Source organism: Gymnoscopelus microlampas, assembly GCF_963454915.1.
Source record: "Gymnoscopelus microlampas genome assembly, contig: SCAFFOLD_85, whole genome shotgun sequence".
Lineage (NCBI taxonomy): Eukaryota > Metazoa > Chordata > Actinopteri > Myctophiformes > Myctophidae > Gymnoscopelus > Gymnoscopelus microlampas.
In genome coordinates this window covers 17,501-35,071 of record NW_028155636.1, presented here as the reverse complement: position 1 = coordinate 35,071, position 17,571 = coordinate 17,501, and the positions used below count along the sequence as shown (strand labels likewise).

Here is a 17,571-nt window from a genome sequence, read left to right as displayed (position 1 = left end):
GCAAAAGCAAAAGTCCAAATGGAGGACACAGGTCTTTTTGCTCTGGCTGCCTCACCAAATATTGATGCTGTGACTCATCCTGGCCTCTGATCAAACCATAAGTTATCTTTAGCTTTACTTTGCTCCCTGGTGTCCTCCTCCGTTAACCTCAGTTAGTTAGTACAACTCGAACCCCCGTTAGTTAGTACAACTTTCGATATCGTTTAGCTTGTCAGGAATTACAACAGACTTTATGGAAATATTAAGAGTTGTACCACTGTCAATTGAATGTGTCTATTGAAATGTTGCATTTTATTGGCTGCTTTAAAAAGCTTTTCTGTACCTTATGTTTTTTAAATGCTGAATACTGCTGCAGAAAAATCCAATAAACAAAGTTTAAAAAAAAAGAGTTGTACCACTGTCAGATGATCATTACAGCTATACTGTATTTTGCAGATGACTTTCCTAATATCAGGAAAACTAAGGCCTTGGACATGACAGGGCTCTTGTTTGTGACTGAAACTGATGCAGATCTCTGCATATGGGACACCTCGGACAGACTCCATGCTGTGCGCAGGGCATCTGGGTGCAAGCCTGCCCATCTTTTTTTATCAACATCAGCCAACACAGCATATGCATGAGAGCACACCTCTCCTAAGCCTGCCTTACAGGTGCAATGAGCCATAAGGACTGTTCCATCCTCCTGCACTGTGATCCAGGGGTGTGTTGGGGTCTCATTGAGGCTCATTGAATGCTTTACCTGCAAGTTGCAACACAAGTAGTGAATTATAAGACAAATTCTCCCAAGGGAGACAACATAAAGTAACCTTGAACCTTGAAGTAAGCTACCTTGATTAAAACATGTAGTTTAAGACATGCATAACATAATTCAGGATAGCTAGGTAACAGCTAGGCAGTAGAGTTTAGCCCATTATGTAATGTTTACTATTTGGTTGCATATCCTTTACCTGCCATGACCTCTGTGACCCATCATCAATTGGACAAATACTGTACTGTCTGATGGCCATTAGAAACAGAGACACAGGAACTTAGACTGAGGGCTTGTCTCAAATAATAAATACTTAACATTAACAATGAATTCAATTATAACATCATTTGTCCAAACATCATCCTAATGCCTTTTTGCTATAATTTAAATTATGTGTTATGCTTTTCTTTTCTTTTTTTACTTTATTGTTAAATTAGTTGTACTTTTTCTGTAATTGTATTATTGCTCTGTAAAGCACTTTGAGCTGCATTTCATGTCATGAAAGGTGCTATACAAATAAAGTTTATTATTATTATTATTTGGAATCTGAGGTAGGCCTACAGTATCAACAATTCTGAAGGCTGGTGAATGTGTACTGTATATGGTAAATTGCAGGTGCTCTGGACATAATTAGCTAATCAGAAACAGCAAAAGTTGCGTAGCCTATCATATGTAATAGTTGCCTTCAACAACAATAATAAACCAGAAACAACAAATGAAGATATACAAGCTTCTAGCCTTGTAGTTCTGCTATTTTTGACGAATGTTTCCACCCAGAATAAAACGTTAAGTATAACGTTATTTTCGACTTGTGTTTTTCAGTAACAGGAGTCTCCCAGTCTCTCCAGCTCTTTAATATGTTCAGGTAGGCGACAAAAACTCTAATCAAGAGAGAGTACCCATTTATCAGCTTCATTTATAGTGTTCCAGTACTCAAATGTTTTACTTTAGTAAAAGTAAAACTTTTCAGGCAATCATTTACCTAAAAAGTTTGTATTAAAGTTAAGTAATCAGAACTTGAACTTGTTTTGTTAATTGTACTTCTATATATAGATTACCAAACTCAACAGTCAGATGTATTCAGAACTGAAACCTTTTAGTTACTTGTACTTCTGTAAATCGATAACCATGATTTACTCTGATTGTAGTTAGTACTACATGTACTTTTTATTCATGATTAATTAAATATATGTATTATATCAACTCAAATACTATATTTGTGCTAAATGGCTACGCTGAGCTTGATCGCCACACCCCAAATTAGCAGTCTTTACGACTTCAGGATTATTATTGCATGAATGTAATGACTAGAATGTCATATCAAAAGACAGAGCCGCGCAGCGTAGAGAATAGTTATACCCTTCCAGACAAGAGTCATATCCTGGCGGACACAGTCGTCTTCAAGGCAAGAGTCAAAGTCAGAATGCAACATATACCTTATAGACGCCGGTAGGGAGGGGCAACTATTATTCGCTTATAGATTCCAAGGACTTGGAATCAATATTCGATTAATGTTAGAACATAAGCCTAACAACACACTTCCCTAAAGGCAAGGCATTGGCAGTGAACTGATCCCATAGTGATCTACTGGACCACCTGGGGGCTTCTTGTGTTATCCTTTTGGCATAACCTTTGACCCGTACTACCTGTTTAACAATCCTGCTAATAAAGTATTCAATCAATAAAGAATAAGAAAAAAACAGGTGACAAGTTAGAGGTCTTGTTATTCATTGTTTAATTGACATTAAAGTTTGTCTTCATGTTTCATCAAGACCACCTGTGTTGCCAAGTCTGCTTATTATAAGCGACTGATGGCTTGTTTTTTCTGTAAAGTCTCGTAAAAAAAAAAAAAGGTTTCATTGTGTTACGGAAACTTAAAAGTAGGAACTTTAACCCATTAAAACCAGGAAAGAATCTGTCATTTTAGATTTTTACAACTTTAACCATTATTTTAAAAAGTATAATGTATAAATGCTTTTAATGCAATCATTTTTAACTGAAATCTTTGCTTCTGGGGGTCCCTGGAACAACACATTTTGAGATGGGGGTCCACGGCCAAATAAATATAATTCTGGGGGTCCTCCTTGACATGACAAAGATTGAGAACCACCGATATCATAGCAACATAAGTGTTGCTATAATATAATAATATAAAGAAAACTGTTAGGATTCAGAAGATATTTGCCTCAGGTCTTAATGGGTTAAACCCATTTAGAACCTGAGGCCGATTTGAAAAATGCTTTCTAAAAAAAAACGTTTTATTTAAAACATTTGAAAACATTCTTGTTGCTACATAGATAGCTACATCTAAAACATAGATAGCTACATAGATAGCTACATCTAAAACGACACAGATGCTTTACCGGTTTTAAAGGTATAGCAGCGTATAGCAGTGGTTTTCAACCCTTTTCATGCCTTGCCAAGGACCCCTAAATTGATATACATTTGGCCGCGGACCCCCATTTGAAAATGTTTTGTACCAGGGACCCCCAGAAGCAAAGATATCAGTTAATTTTTGCTTTAAAAAGTATAAATATTCAAAGATATGCACACTTTTTCTAGGATTTTCAAAAATAGCAGATCTACAAGCTCATAGCGCGGCACTCGGTGCCGCGCTATGAGCTTGTAGATATACATATGTGTATATATATATATATATATATATATATATATATATATATATATATATATATATATATATATATATATATATATATATATATATATATATATACATATATATATATATATATATATATATATATACATATATATATACATATATATATATACATATATACATATATATATATACATATACATATATATATATATATATATATATACATATATATATATATATATACATATATATATATATATATACATATATATATATATATATATATATATATATATATATATATATATATATATATATATATATATATATATATATATATGTGTGTAAAATTAAATATAAGCTATATATGAGATATTTCCAATACATCCACATATATGAACCTGAATATGGCATATATGCAACATATATTCTGCATATACTTGCCATATACTGGACTATATGTTCATATATTTAAAATAACACCATAGCACCACCATTAGTCTTTTCATGTCCCGAAACCCCCGGCACCGAGCTATTTGTTTTGCTATTTGTTTTTTAAATTGTGAAAATGTGTGCAAATCTTTAGGTTGAATGTATATACTTTTTTAAAGCTAAAGTTTTTAACTCAAATCTTTTTACAAATTCACTAAAAAAAAAAGTTTTTACTTATGTTGCTCATTATTATTATCAATGGTTTTCAAACTTTTTGTTTCAAGGACCCCCAAAATAATATGTATTTGTCCACGGACCCCCTCCCATCTCAAAATATTTTGTTCCAGATAAAAAAAAAAATAAAAAAAAAAGACATTTTATAAAGTTATAGACGCGCTATGAGCTTGTATATCTGCTATTTTTGAATAGCCCAAAGAAACCTTAAAATGACACACATGCGTTTCCTTCCCGGCCTTAAAGGGTTAATTAAAGGTGGGGTCTATATTCAGTGGTGGCTTATCCAACGGGCTTGAGGTGCTGAAGCACAGGACACCAACCTTGGGGGGGAGGAGGGGCACCAAACGGCGTGGAAAAAAAACCCTGACGAAAAACAGCGACATTTAGAAGCAGCGGCTGCTAAATAAAGTCTTACCAGGCATGGCAGTTAAATTGGGGAGAAAATGTAATTACAGACAAAAAAAAATAAAATCTAATAAATCAAATAAAAGAATAGTTTCAACAGCAAGGAAAACATTTCATAATCAAACTAGAATATTGAACGTTACATTTTAGTTTGTAGTTATATTACATATTATGATCACTTTCACTCCAACAAGGCATCTCATATGTTATTAATAATTTACGTACATTTACACTGGGGAACACTGCTTGTCAACGGTGGGTCGGGGGACCTGCAGCGGTCCGAACAGCGGATCCTCGGGACCTGAGACTCTCTAATGGAACCAAGGGGAGCTTTAACACGGGGTCCAGCCTGGGACTGAATGGACCTTTAACACAGTAAGACCTGAAGCCGATTCTACAAATGTCTTCTAAATCCCAACAGTATTTTGAAAAAAATATTTTTCTATTCAGTGGTGCTCAAACCTTTTCATGTCAAGGACCGCTAAAATTATATGATTTGGCCGCCGACCCCCCCATCTCAAAATATTTTGTTCCAGGGACCCCTCAGAAGCAAAGATTTGAGTTAAAAATGTTCGCTTTAAAACAATATATTCAAAGATTTGCACCACTTCCACGTTTTTTCAAAAATAGCAGATCTACAAGCTCGTAGCTCGGCACTTGTGCCGCGCTATAAGCTTGTAGATCTGCTATTTTCATGCTTCTATCGTCTGAATATTTATACTTATTTTTTAACTCAAATCTTTGCTTCTGGGGGGTCCCTGGCACAACACATTTTTTCAGATGGGGGTCCGCAGCCAAATACATATCATTTTGCAGCTTCAAACAGCTTTAACTTCAAACCAAATCCATTTTAGATTAATCAAAAACACCCTTCCTTTTTTTCTGGTGACTGATTCGGTCGGGGGGGGGGGGGGGGGGGGATAAATAAATACAACAGTAAAAGAATGAAAACAAATGATAAAAGTAATCGATAAAAACATGGCCCTGTCATGTATTAGGAGGGCAGTAGGAGTCACCAGAACCAAGGATGGGTGTTTTAGTTGAATCTAACATGGAGTTTGAGGTTACAATGGGTTTGTATAGACAGGTTTCCTGTTAGTAAACATGAGAGGATATGACCGCGCAGAGGAGGAGGAAGCCTATAGAGGGCGCCATTACCCGCAGCAGCTCTGGTCAAATGTCCATTCAAAAAAAGAAATGATCTTCACCGGGTTTAATGAAAGTAGATTAAATTATGCAGTTTGTAATACCTTGTTTACTCAATAAAAATGATTTGTCGGAAGTTGGATCTGTTTGTATATAATAGCAGCATTATGCCTATTATGCCTATAATAGCAGAATTATGGCTATCTAACTCCCGAACATAACAACAGAGTGAACGGCGCAACAATTCGTTTCCCCCGAGCATGCGCAGATTGCGCATTCTGCTCTGTGATGACGTCGCACGGAAATCCGTCTATAGGAAGGATAAAATGAAAAAAAAAAAAGAATTATATATATATATATATATATATAAATAAAATATAGAAATACTGAAACAAGCAACTTCTTAAGTTTAAAAAAGTCTTAAAAGTCATTACATTGCCACTTTATAAATGTACAGATACCCTGTATACACTCATACTGTATGTTGGCTTGTTTACTGTCGAGTGAGAAAACAATGTTGCACATTAACTCTCTCACTGTCAAGAACGACTTATGACGAGAAATTGTCATACTGGAGATAAATATTGTGTAGACTGCCCTAGCGTGTCTGATATCATGTCTTGACGGGCTAAATGGCAGTGGGTGCACACACCCAGAAATAAGTCTGGCAGTGAAAGAGTTAAACTAATCATCTAGGGACCCCCCCACAAAATAATTTGGGGGGTCCTGACCCCCAGTTTGAGAACGACTGGATTAGAGGTCCGTTTGGACTCCACGGCGGTCCCCGAGCCACACGTTGAGAAACCAACATTAAAACAAAGAAGACAACAAACCACGCTACAACCCCGGGAAGAAGTCCGCGTCCGTCAGCGAGATGCCGGGCTGCGATAGGCTGAGCTGCGTGTGGGAGGCAGAGTTTGATGACGACGACGACGTCACGGCGTGTTGATTGACGTGCTGCTCGGGGGGGGCGCCGAGAGGGGGAGCGCTCAGGAGCGAGGAGGAGGCGGGGCTAAAGGAGGAGGCGGAGCTAAAGGACAGGGAGGCGGGGAATGTGTTTGATGATGTCATGCTGTTGAGGAAGCCCACCGGACTGCTCCTCCTCTGCTGGCCGCTGGAGGGCGCTGCTGCAACACACAACATTAACCTTTATTTAACCAGTAGAAGGTGTTAAAGGAGAGAGCCGGACCAAAATACATATATAGTGTGTCTGCCTATAATCAGTCTAAAATGCAGTTGAATTTTTTCATAGAAGCCCTGTGCTCCATTCTGCAGACTAATATGGCGGCCACCATACGATACAGGTCGCTCCAACGAACTGCAGAGGCCAATGAGGTATCTAGGTTTCTATATCTATGCGTGGCCGGGCCACCTGGTGTGTATCTAGGTTTCTATATCTATGCGTGGCCGGGCCACCTGGTGTGTATCTAGGTTTCTATATCTATGCGTGGCCGGGACACCTGGTGTCACTGGGTGAAAAGCAATGATTTTGGGAGGGTATCCCTCAGGCATACCCCTGATACTTAAGGGAGTATGTGTGTGTATGCTGCCCTCATTCATTAATGTACCACCTCCCACATACCTCCCACATATTCAGGTGTATGTACCATTTCTGAGACCTTCATTTGCATGTCTGCCAGCAAGGACCTCACACACCCACCCCTCCCACCCCTCTCACCCTTCCACCCCAACCACTTCTGAGCATGTGCAGAAAACTACATTTGATTGGAAGCTGTGGCTTATAACCCCACCCACCCACCCCACATTCTGCATGCTAATTCTTGTATAAACCCCCTAGTTTATACCCCCCCCCCCCTCAGTGGGAAGGGTGGTTTAAAGGCCCCCCCCCCCCCAGGGGCTGTGGCTTGTCCCCCCCCACCCCCAATGGGAGGGGTGGTTTATAGTTCCCCCCCACTACCTGCACTAATTTATATATATATATATATATATATATATATATATATATATATATATATATATATATATATATATATATATATATATATATATATATATATATATATATATATATATATATCCACACACACAAACAATATAGAAAAACACATAGGCAGAACTCATGTAATTATGTTTATTGATCAAGAAAAATAAATGTATACAAAACAATGGAACAGGAGCACACAGATAAGGTAAACTGTTTCAAAGAAAAGTATTTTGTTCCAGGGACCCAGAAGCAAAGATTTGAGTTAAAAATGTTCACTCTAAAAATATATATATTCAAATATTCTGAATCAGAATCAGGTTTATTGTCACATCACAGGTTTAATTAAAAAAAGTGGGTGAAATTTGTGTCTATATACTCACACTAGTACCTGAGATAAGATATGTGCATGAACATAGCAGCAATGTATACTGTGCATGATATACTTATGGACGTTAGTTAAGGTGCTTGGAAAAAAAAGTTAAAAGTCAGTGCGTTATACATAGGATTACGGTGCAAAATGTCAGTGTGTGTCGACCGCATAATCCACATAGACTGACATATAGTCAGCAAGTAGTGACATGAAGAAGAGCAAAGAAAAATAGCGGGAAAGGGAAAACAAAGTCACTTGTAGGCTACTCATGTAATCCACGGTGGCTGGGTCCAAGGAAGAGCTAAATCCAAGTCATGTGTCCCTGGTATAATCCACAGGAAGAAATACAGAAAATAAAGAAATATATTTTGTTCCAGGGACCCCAGAAGCAAAGATTTGAGTTAAAATGTTTGCACTAAAAACATAGTCCTCAAGCTCTTTGTCGTCAAGCATTGGGTCCTGGAGAACACAGCGTTTGGTACAAGGTCCTGGAGATGATCTTGTGAACTTCTTCCTGCTGGAGGGCTGAAGATCCAAAATGGAAGTCCATCTTTGGAGTTGCTCTGTGTCCTTTTTGGAGATGATCTCCTGAACTTTGGACTGCTGGAGGGCTGAAGATCCAAAATGGCAGTCCTTGAAGCCTTGAAGAAAAACAGAAGAAGAAAAAAAGAATTACAATTAAACCACAAAACCACTGAAACCGGAACACAACAATGTTAATACAATTACCACACTCTACCACACTACTGTGTGTGTGTGTGTGTGTGTGTGTGTGTGTGTGTGTGTGTGTGTGTGTGTGTGTGTGTGTGTGTGTGTGTGTGTGTGTGTGTGTGTGTGTGTGTGTGTGTGTGTGTGTGTGTATTGCCTGCTGACTGTCTGCTGAATCTTCTGCTGAAAACCAAGCCATTGTCCTGCAAATTGCAATTTATTCTGGAGATTACCTGTTAAAACTCCGAAAGGTCCTCACACATGTACCGCTGGGTGCCAACAACTGTAAAATAATATAACAGCAATTACAACTCAGAAAACTTCAACTGAAACAGGAGTGCACAAAAAAAAGTTAAATGAAGAGTGTGGGTGTGTAGTACCTTATAAAACTTCCTCGTCAACAGTGGGGAAATCAATGGAATTCTCCCTGCAAATATCATTTTAGGGGTTAGTGGGATGAAGCAATGCTTTGCCATTGTATTCAATATAGCCACAGTAAAGACAAACTACAAAGCAATCCAACTTTAGTTACTAAAATGTATAAAGTCTGTGTATTTTACTATACTGCATTATGCTGACAAATTAAATCATGGCATATGAATTGACTAGCTACTTGACTAGGCCACATGTTTTAAAACAATCTGAACTCATACAGGTAAAGGAACACTAGCCTACAACTGATCAAACAGACTGTAGAGAACTGATCAAAGTAAATACAATAAACAGTATAACCTACTAATGATTTACAATTAGATAAAATAGCAGCTTACCATTTACAAAGCTAGTCCAAAAACACCAACAGGCCAGCAGTACATGGTTGAGAAGAATGAATTCACCCAACCGCCCAAACAGTTCAAATGTTTGAAAACTCTGTTTGGACACATCTGATTGGATAGACACAAATGTTCCCCTCCCCACCATTTGAATGTGCATGTTAAATGTTGGCAGTCAGAGAGAGAGAGAGAGAGAGAGAGAGAAAGATTGGAAATAAACTATTTACTTAGTTTAGTTAGTTTTAACAAGTTAAACGTTACTATGTAGAGGTACTAATGCTTTGCACTAAACAGCAAGCACAAAAAAAGAACTGACATTTTATACTTAAGTAAAAGTATCAATAGTGTAATGTAGAAATGCTCTTACTTGTTACAAGAAAAGTCCATTACATTTTGTTCTTTTGAGCACTACTGGGCCTAGACTAGAAAACAAACTAAATAGTTTATTAACCACATGACTGGTGGTAACCTGTATTTTTGGCAGTGATGGCAGAAGTACTCAGTTATTTTACTTAAATAAAAGTAGCAATACCACAATATAAAAATACAAACAAAATATAAACATAATAAAACAAGTAAAAGGCCTGTGTTCAAAATGTTACTTGAGTAAAAGTTTAAAAAAAGTATTGGCATCAAAATATACTTAAAGTACCAAAAGTGAAAGTATTAAAATGTTTGAAAATGGCAGATCTACAAGCTTGTAGATTGGCTATTTTCAAATAGCCTATGTATAAAATAGGGCTAAAGTGGTTAATATGGTGATAGAGGTGGAGCTCCTATTGTCTGAGAGACCTGAGACAATAGGGCCACTGAACCCATCAACACCTTTCATGCAAATGTTGTGCCTGCATGTAAATCTCTACCCCCCAAAATACACACGAAAACACACATAAAGTAAGCCTTGTTTGTGATATAATTTTAACCATTTAATGACCCTTAAACGTACTTGGTAAAAGTACAAAAGTATTGGTATCAAAATGTGTTCAAGTACTAAAATGTTTTCAAATAGCCTAGGTATAAAATAAGGCTAAAGTGGTTAATGTATGTTTTATAATGTAATCATTTATATCTGCAAAGTAACTAGTAGCTAAAGTTTTCAAATAATTGTAGTGGAGTAAAAGTACAATATTTGCCCCAAGACTGCACTCTGATCTCTCTGTGTGTGTGTGTGTGTGTGTGTGTGTGTGTGTGTGTGTGTGTGTGTGTGTGTGTGTGTGTGTGTGTGTGTCATGCTTTATTAGTATGTCCTTTCTGTAAACTAACACTGCTCACCTATGCAAGACCTAAGAACACATTTTTTTTTTTAAAATATTTGTATTAGCTTTTCCTTGAATGTCACAATGCAACTTTGGTTCACTGTTTCTCTCTCTCTCTCTCTCTCTCTCTCTCTCTCTCTCTCTCTCTCTCTCTCTCTTCTCTCCTCTCTCTCTCTCTCTCTCTCTCTCTCTCTCTCTCTCTCTCTCTCTCTCTCTCTCTCTCTCTCTCTCTCTCTCTCTCTCTCTCTCTCTCTCTCTCTCTCTCTCTCTCTCTCTCTCTCCTCTCTCTCTCTCTCTCTCTCTCTCTCTCTCTCTCTGAGCCCCCCCCCCACTCTGAACCCCACACCTCCCATTGTTTGAACAAACCTCTAATTTACATATGTAAGGGAGATTCCCTAGCAGAGAAAAGAGAGACGCATATCCAGGTATCTTAAAGGCATTTTAAGGTAAACAGTCCTCTCCCGCATTCATTGAAATACTTCCACCAATCATTTATGTTTGGTGGGTGTATGCCTTGCCCACGTATCCAGGTATATCACCTTTTTCACCCAGTGTGTGTATCTAGGTTTCTATATCTATGCGTGGCCGGGCCACCTGGTGTGTATCTAGGTTTCTATATCTATGCGTGGCCGGGACACCTGGTGTGGATATTCTGAAAGGATGTGATGATGCAGGCGCTGCTCTGTCTGGGTGTGATGCATTCTGGGTGTTCTTACCGCCTGTGGCTCTGAGCTGCTGCAGCTGATGATGGATGATGATGATGATGATGATGTGGAGCAAAGTTCTGGACCCCTGCGGCCCCCCCCACCTGAGAAATGGACACACAGGACAGGAGACATGGTTATTACGGACTCATGCCCCCCCCCCCCACACCTGAGACATGGACACACAGGACAGGAGACATGGTTACTACGGACCCCTGCAAAAGATGTCATTTCCATCCACTCCTATGTTATGAGTTGTAGAAAAACAACTAAAAACACATCTAGCTCGGATTTCTATTTTTTGTGTGAAAACGAGCCTTATTCAACGGCCGATAGCAACAAAATGGCCGATCACGGTTACAGCATTATTATTCCGGTGGATAGAGGAGACCCTCTCCCACCCCCCAGACACCCTTTGTTTACATCCGTGTCCACATCGCGGCTCCCGTGGCCCTCTGCGGATCGTCAATATAAGGTAAAAAACGCTGGCATGGGGATGAAAAACGATGTTTTGGCCATTGACGCCCGTTTTTGATCTGAGTAAAGTTCTAAGGTCCGTAAACGTCCGGTCGGGTAGGGTCGGGTTCGGGCAGAATTTGATAACTCTATTACTTACTTGCTACTTCGGTGCGCGACACGCTTCCATAGAAGACATGTTGGCTTCAATGGAATCAGTCTGTTCATTCATTTATTAGATCTTTGCAGAACTAAGTCCTATTCAAAAACTTGAAAATAAAAACTTGTAAATCGGCTATCGTTTAGTGCTTTTGTAACTTTTGGAAGGTTTGTGTAAATCTTCACCAGCAATGGCTCACTGGAGTGTTTCTAGTGAGCTATTTATGGGATTTCAGGTTTTAAGGACCTGTGAAGGAAGTAAGGAAGAGGCCCACATTATTTCCAATATGGCCGCCGTGCAGAGAGCCTGTTGAATGGTACCTGAGCCTGGGTGAGAAGACAGGCCTGCAGCTTCCTCTTGGCTCTCCACCGCGCCACCCTCAGCCTGGTCTTCTCACGACGCTCTCGAACCTGCAACACAACCCACCATGTACATACATGTTACATGCATGTTACATACATGTTACACACATGTTACATGTATGTTTCATACATGTTTCATACATGTTACATGCATGTTACATACATGTTAGAGAGAGGCCTCTGCCACACCACAACCACATAGACACACGTTAAAGGGCAAGACCACTTTGGTAGAGGTTTGGGTTGTGTAGTTACCTTGCCATGATGTAACTCCAAAGATGGACAAGAAATAACAAATAATTGCTCCATTGATTAGAAATTGATAATTCAAAATATGCTCCTCATTGACTTACATTGTACGGTGAAACAGCTCTCAAAGTCACTATTTTAGCACGTGAACGAACACAAACAAAGTTGATTAAGACAATATAGAACATCACCAAACCCACTACTGTTTGTTTTTTTAATAAAGATGTTAACTTCCTGCTGAGTTTGCTATATTTATTAAGACGAAAACCCGGACTGTATCCACAGATCCGGATCTTCAAATAGTAAAATCAACAGGAAGTTAACATTTTTATTTTAAAAAAAAAAACAGTCCTGGGTTTGGTGATGTTCTATATTGTCTGAATCAACTTTGTTTGCGTTCGTTTACGTGCTAAAAGAGTGCCTTTTAGAGCTGTTTCACCGTACAATGTAAGTCAACGAGGAGCATATTTTGAATTATGAATTTCTAATCAATGGAGCAATTATTTTTTATGTCTTGTCCACCACTAAGTTTTTGAAAAATAACGAAAATCTTTGAGATTTCTTGAATAATTTTTAGATTTATTTTCTAAACATAAATCTTCTCACTATTTAAATATTGTGTTTTATGTTTTGTTAAGATTTATGTTTAATGCACGTTGTGCGTTAAATTGTTTCTACAGAACTAATGTAAAAGACATGCATGACAGTCTGAGATGGTTGTCTGTTAGACAAAGGGCCACTTATTGTTTAGTAAATTTCATAAGAAACATAAAAGTCACACAATCTCCAGAGGGTTAGGTTAGGGTTAGGGTTAGCATATTATATCAAAGGTTATTAAAACATTGTGCTCATCATGAATATCAAACAAGACATGCAATAGAAGGAAGGTTGAATTTTCCCAAAGTTAAAACATCTGTTATACAGAAAACTGTTGATGTATAGAGCTATTGTAAGGTGGAATTCATTGCCAGGTTATATTATTCAAGCCAATACAAAAGAAGGATTTAAAATGATGGTAAAACCGTATCTTCCAATATTTCATGAACTTTACTCATTTGAGTTTGACCATTGTCATCTTATTGACTTGTTTATTTTATCATTAGTATGAAATGTATGATTAGGAAAAAAAAGAAAAGGAAAAAAAGAGGCATGGGTAACCCTTTTTCTCCCTTTGATTATGGAAGGTGCAAAATTGTAAAATTGTTGAAATGTATTTCTGAACTTTTGTAGGTGAACTATTGTCTTTGTCTGTGTTTGTATCTGTAGTATGTTCGTTGTGTATGATGTGTATTTGGGTGTGACGGACCCCAGGAAGAATAGCCACGCTTAGGCAAGTGCTAATGGGGATCCATAATAAAGCATAGTAAGGTAAATGTGTTATGGTCATGATTCACATGGAGCATGGATGGCTTGGTTCCACAGGCTTAAAATATGGCAACAGAATGTATGGACTTTCTATCTGTGGCACCACTGCTATGCCCTATAAATTGAGGGTGCAGTGTACCAGGTCTGCCAGCAGGGGCTGAGGCAGGGCTTTCTCCATCTCCCGCCGTCGGTTGATGCTGCGCCTGCGCAGCTCATTGCGTCGCAGCTTGTACTCCTCGTACAGGCTGAGGTCTTTGGACCAGGGTCTGCTGGGGGGCCGCGGGGGGACCTGGCCCGCCAGCACGGGACCCCCCCGGAACCCCCCCGTCATGGGGCTGCCGGCCCCCGCTTGGTGGGCCATGGAGTCTGGAGAGGAGAGGAGCAGTGGCTTAAAGGGATAGTTCACCCCCAAAATGACTTGTTTTCTATGGATTAGTCACCCCGTGGAGACTTCAACTCATGGTTATCGTTTTGTTTTTGTCGCATTCCTAAGCCAATCATTTGATGACCGACGGAAATATGCTAATGTATCCGGCAGGACACATCAAATGAATGACTTAGGAATGCGACAAAAACAAAACAATCTCCATGAATTCAAGTGTGTAATCGATAGAAAAAAAGTCACTATCCCTTCGAGGCCATTTTTTAACATTACCGTTCTTTAGGACCTACTGATGGATTCTAGCCTAGGAGTCCCAAAAAAATCGAATTCAAAAAATCGAATTAAAACAACGTAAATGTTAAATGAGTTATTTTACATAATCTATGGTAAATGAGTTATTTTACATAATCTATGGTAAATGAGTTATTTTACATAATCTATGGTAAATGAGTTATTTTACATAATCTATGGTAAATGAGTTATTTTACATAATCTATGGTAAATGAGTTATTTTACATAATCTATGGTAAATCAGTTATTTTACATAATCTATGGTAAATCAGTTATTTTACATAATCTATGGTAAATCAGTTATTTTACATAATCTATGGTAAATCAGTTACTTTACATAATCTATGGTAAATCAGTTATTTTACATAATCTATGGTAAATCAGTTACTTTACATAATCGATGGTAAATCAGTTACTTTACATAATCTATGGTAAATCAGTTATTTTACATAATCTATGGTAAATCAGTTACTTTACATAATCGATGGTAAATCAGTTACTTTACATAATCTATGGTAAATCAGTTATTTTACATAATCTATGGTAAATCAGTTACTTTACATAATCGATGGTAAATCAGTTATTTTACATAATCTATGGTAAATCAGTTACTTTACATAATCGATGGTAAATCAGTTACTTTACATAATCGATGGTAAATCAGTTATTTTACATAATCGATGGTAAATCAGTTACTTTACATAATCGATGGTAAATCAGTTATTTTACATAATCGATGGTAAATCAGTTACTTTACATAATCGATGGTAAATCAGTTATTTTACATAATCGATGGTAAATCAGTTACTTTACATAATCGATGGTAAATCAGTTATTTTACATAATCGATGGTAAATCAGTTATTTTACATAATCGATGGTCATGTGACTTACAGGAGCTGTGTGCTGTGCTGCTGAAGGTGACACGTTGACCCATGTGACTCCGCTGCTGGCCTGTAGGGGGTGCTGGTGTCCACCCCGTCAGAGACCTGGCCTCCTAAACAAACAAACAAACAAACATTTAATGCCAAAAGCTGTCGACTACCTTGAGTGAGTGAGTGAGTGAGTGAGTGAGTGAGTGAGTGAGTGAGTGAGTGAGTGAGTGAGTGAGTGAGTGAGTGAGTGAGTGTGTGTGTGTGTGTGTGTGTGTGTGTGTGTGTGTGTGTGTGTGTGTGTGTGTGTGCATAGATAGGCGTGGCTCAGACAGTATAACGTGGATAAAAGTCTAATGGTGCTCTAGCTCTTCTATCAACCTTTGGTGGAGAGTGCATTAAGGTTTTGTTTTGTCGCCTGGTATGTAGGGGTGTGCCGATACACTAATTTCACCAAACGATACGATACGATATTTGGCTCACAACTTCGATACGATATCGATACGATACGATACGCACTTTTTTATTATGAAAATATATGGGGGAGGAAAAAAGTAAATGCAAACAAATAATTCTGTTTTTGCATTATTCAGACATGCAAACTTGTAGCTTTTCAGCTACAATAGCCGTTTTCAATCCAAATAGGGCAATAGTGTGACACCTGACCTCAAAAAAAAAAACATGTTGTCACCCTTTTCACCTCGGGGCTGTTTGCATGCCTGATTATAATGATTTGTAAAAAAAAAAACTAGAAAAAAAAAATATATATATATATATTTCAAAACGATATTTTTTCCCCCCAAAACGATACATATCGTCACGAAAACGTATCGCGATATATTGTGGGACGATATATCGGCACACCCCTACTGGTATGGCTCATTGCCATGGGTTCATAAAAAACAGATATACAAGAAAACAGATATACAAAAATAGTCAGGCATGCAAACAGCCCCGAGGTGAAAAAGGTGACAACATGTTGTTTTCTTTCGGGTCAGGTGTCACAAAATTGCCCTATTTGGGTTCAAAAAGGTGACTGTAGCTGAAAAGTGACACTTTTGCATGTCTGAATAGTTCAAAAATAGCAGATCTACAAGCTCATAGCGCGGCACCGAGTGCCGCGCTATGAGCTTGTAGATCTGCTATTTTTGAAAAATATAGTTTTTTTTTAAACCGTTAGGATTTAGAAAACATTTTTAAGAATCGGCTTCAGGTCTTAAAGGGTTAATGTAGCCCGTGGGAACTGACCCAGGTCCCGGACGTGACTCCGGTGTCCCCGTTCTCTCGACGGAGCCCCCCCCCCCCCCCCCCCCTCCATCTACCAGGAGACTTTAGGTACCCCCCCCCCCCCCCCCCCCCCCCACCCTTTGACACTGACCTCTGACCCAGGAAGTGGTCCGGGTTGCACATCAAAGTCGGGCAGCAGGGTCGCCATGACCTCCTGCTGCTCCTCAGGCTCCTCCTTGATGCAAATCACCTCCTCTGACTCCTCCTCTTCCTGTTGGAACTCCTCCTCCTGCTTCACCTGAGAAAAAAAAACCTTTGAGGAAAAATAATAATAATATTAAAGGTAGGGTAAGTGATTTTCTTTGGTTACCATAAGTGTTAAATAGCTCTATATTGTGATAGTACTCATTGCTATAGAGTGTTTGTTCAGTATTAGGAGTGTCCTTGTCTCTCCAGCTCTTTATTAAACAGAAAATGCATTTTCGTTTCAGTTTCATTTCCAATTTTATCCAATCAGGACAGAGAACTCACTCAGGACACAGATTAAACAAGAGACATTGGAAGTAATCTCTCAAGAACAGATTCTGCCCTGCGGTGGAATCTGTCGGAGAGGTTCGTCATAACGTGTGCGCATTGGCTACAAGTGGGCGTGCCTTCAGATCAGGAAGTAGGCCGCGCTTTACCCAATCAAATGTAGTGGGCGGGATTCACGTGTCCATCCACCCTTCCCCCCTCGAAACTAGCCGAAACTAATTTAACAATAGCGTCCTCGGAGCGGACAAAACCACGGAAAGATATTCACATTTTAAATTACTCTTTCATCATAGAAACAAGTGGGCTTATAACCAAAACCATCCATGT

General features: G+C 38.6%; 1 protein-coding gene and 1 long non-coding RNA gene across 2 annotated transcripts in view; both read right to left on the bottom strand.

The window, feature by feature from the left end:
• Nucleotides 1–5,323: 5,323 nt before the first annotated feature.
• The window catches only part of LOC311041350 (uncharacterized protein), a 20,884-nt gene continuing 8,636 nt past the window's right edge, over nucleotides 5,324–17,571 (bottom strand). The window contains exons 8-13 of the mRNA XM_084086262.1: nucleotides 16,862–17,023; nucleotides 15,506–15,608; nucleotides 14,079–14,305; nucleotides 12,284–12,373; nucleotides 11,360–11,451; nucleotides 5,324–6,718 (exon numbers count right to left, since the gene is read on the bottom strand). Of these exons, the coding sequence (XP_083942388.1) occupies nucleotides 6,622–6,718; nucleotides 11,360–11,451; nucleotides 12,284–12,373; nucleotides 14,079–14,305; nucleotides 15,506–15,608; nucleotides 16,862–17,023 (771 nt within the window). The 3' untranslated portion in view covers nucleotides 5,324–6,621. The remainder of the gene's footprint in view (nucleotides 6,719–11,359; nucleotides 11,452–12,283; nucleotides 12,374–14,078; nucleotides 14,306–15,505; nucleotides 15,609–16,861; nucleotides 17,024–17,571) is intronic.
• LOC311041348 lies at nucleotides 8,006–9,734 on the bottom strand. Its single transcript, XR_014600399.1, has 4 exons — nucleotides 9,385–9,734; nucleotides 8,995–9,041; nucleotides 8,848–8,897; nucleotides 8,006–8,547 (listed from the first exon to the last, which is right to left on the bottom strand). It is a non-coding gene; the product is annotated as an uncharacterized lncRNA (long non-coding RNA).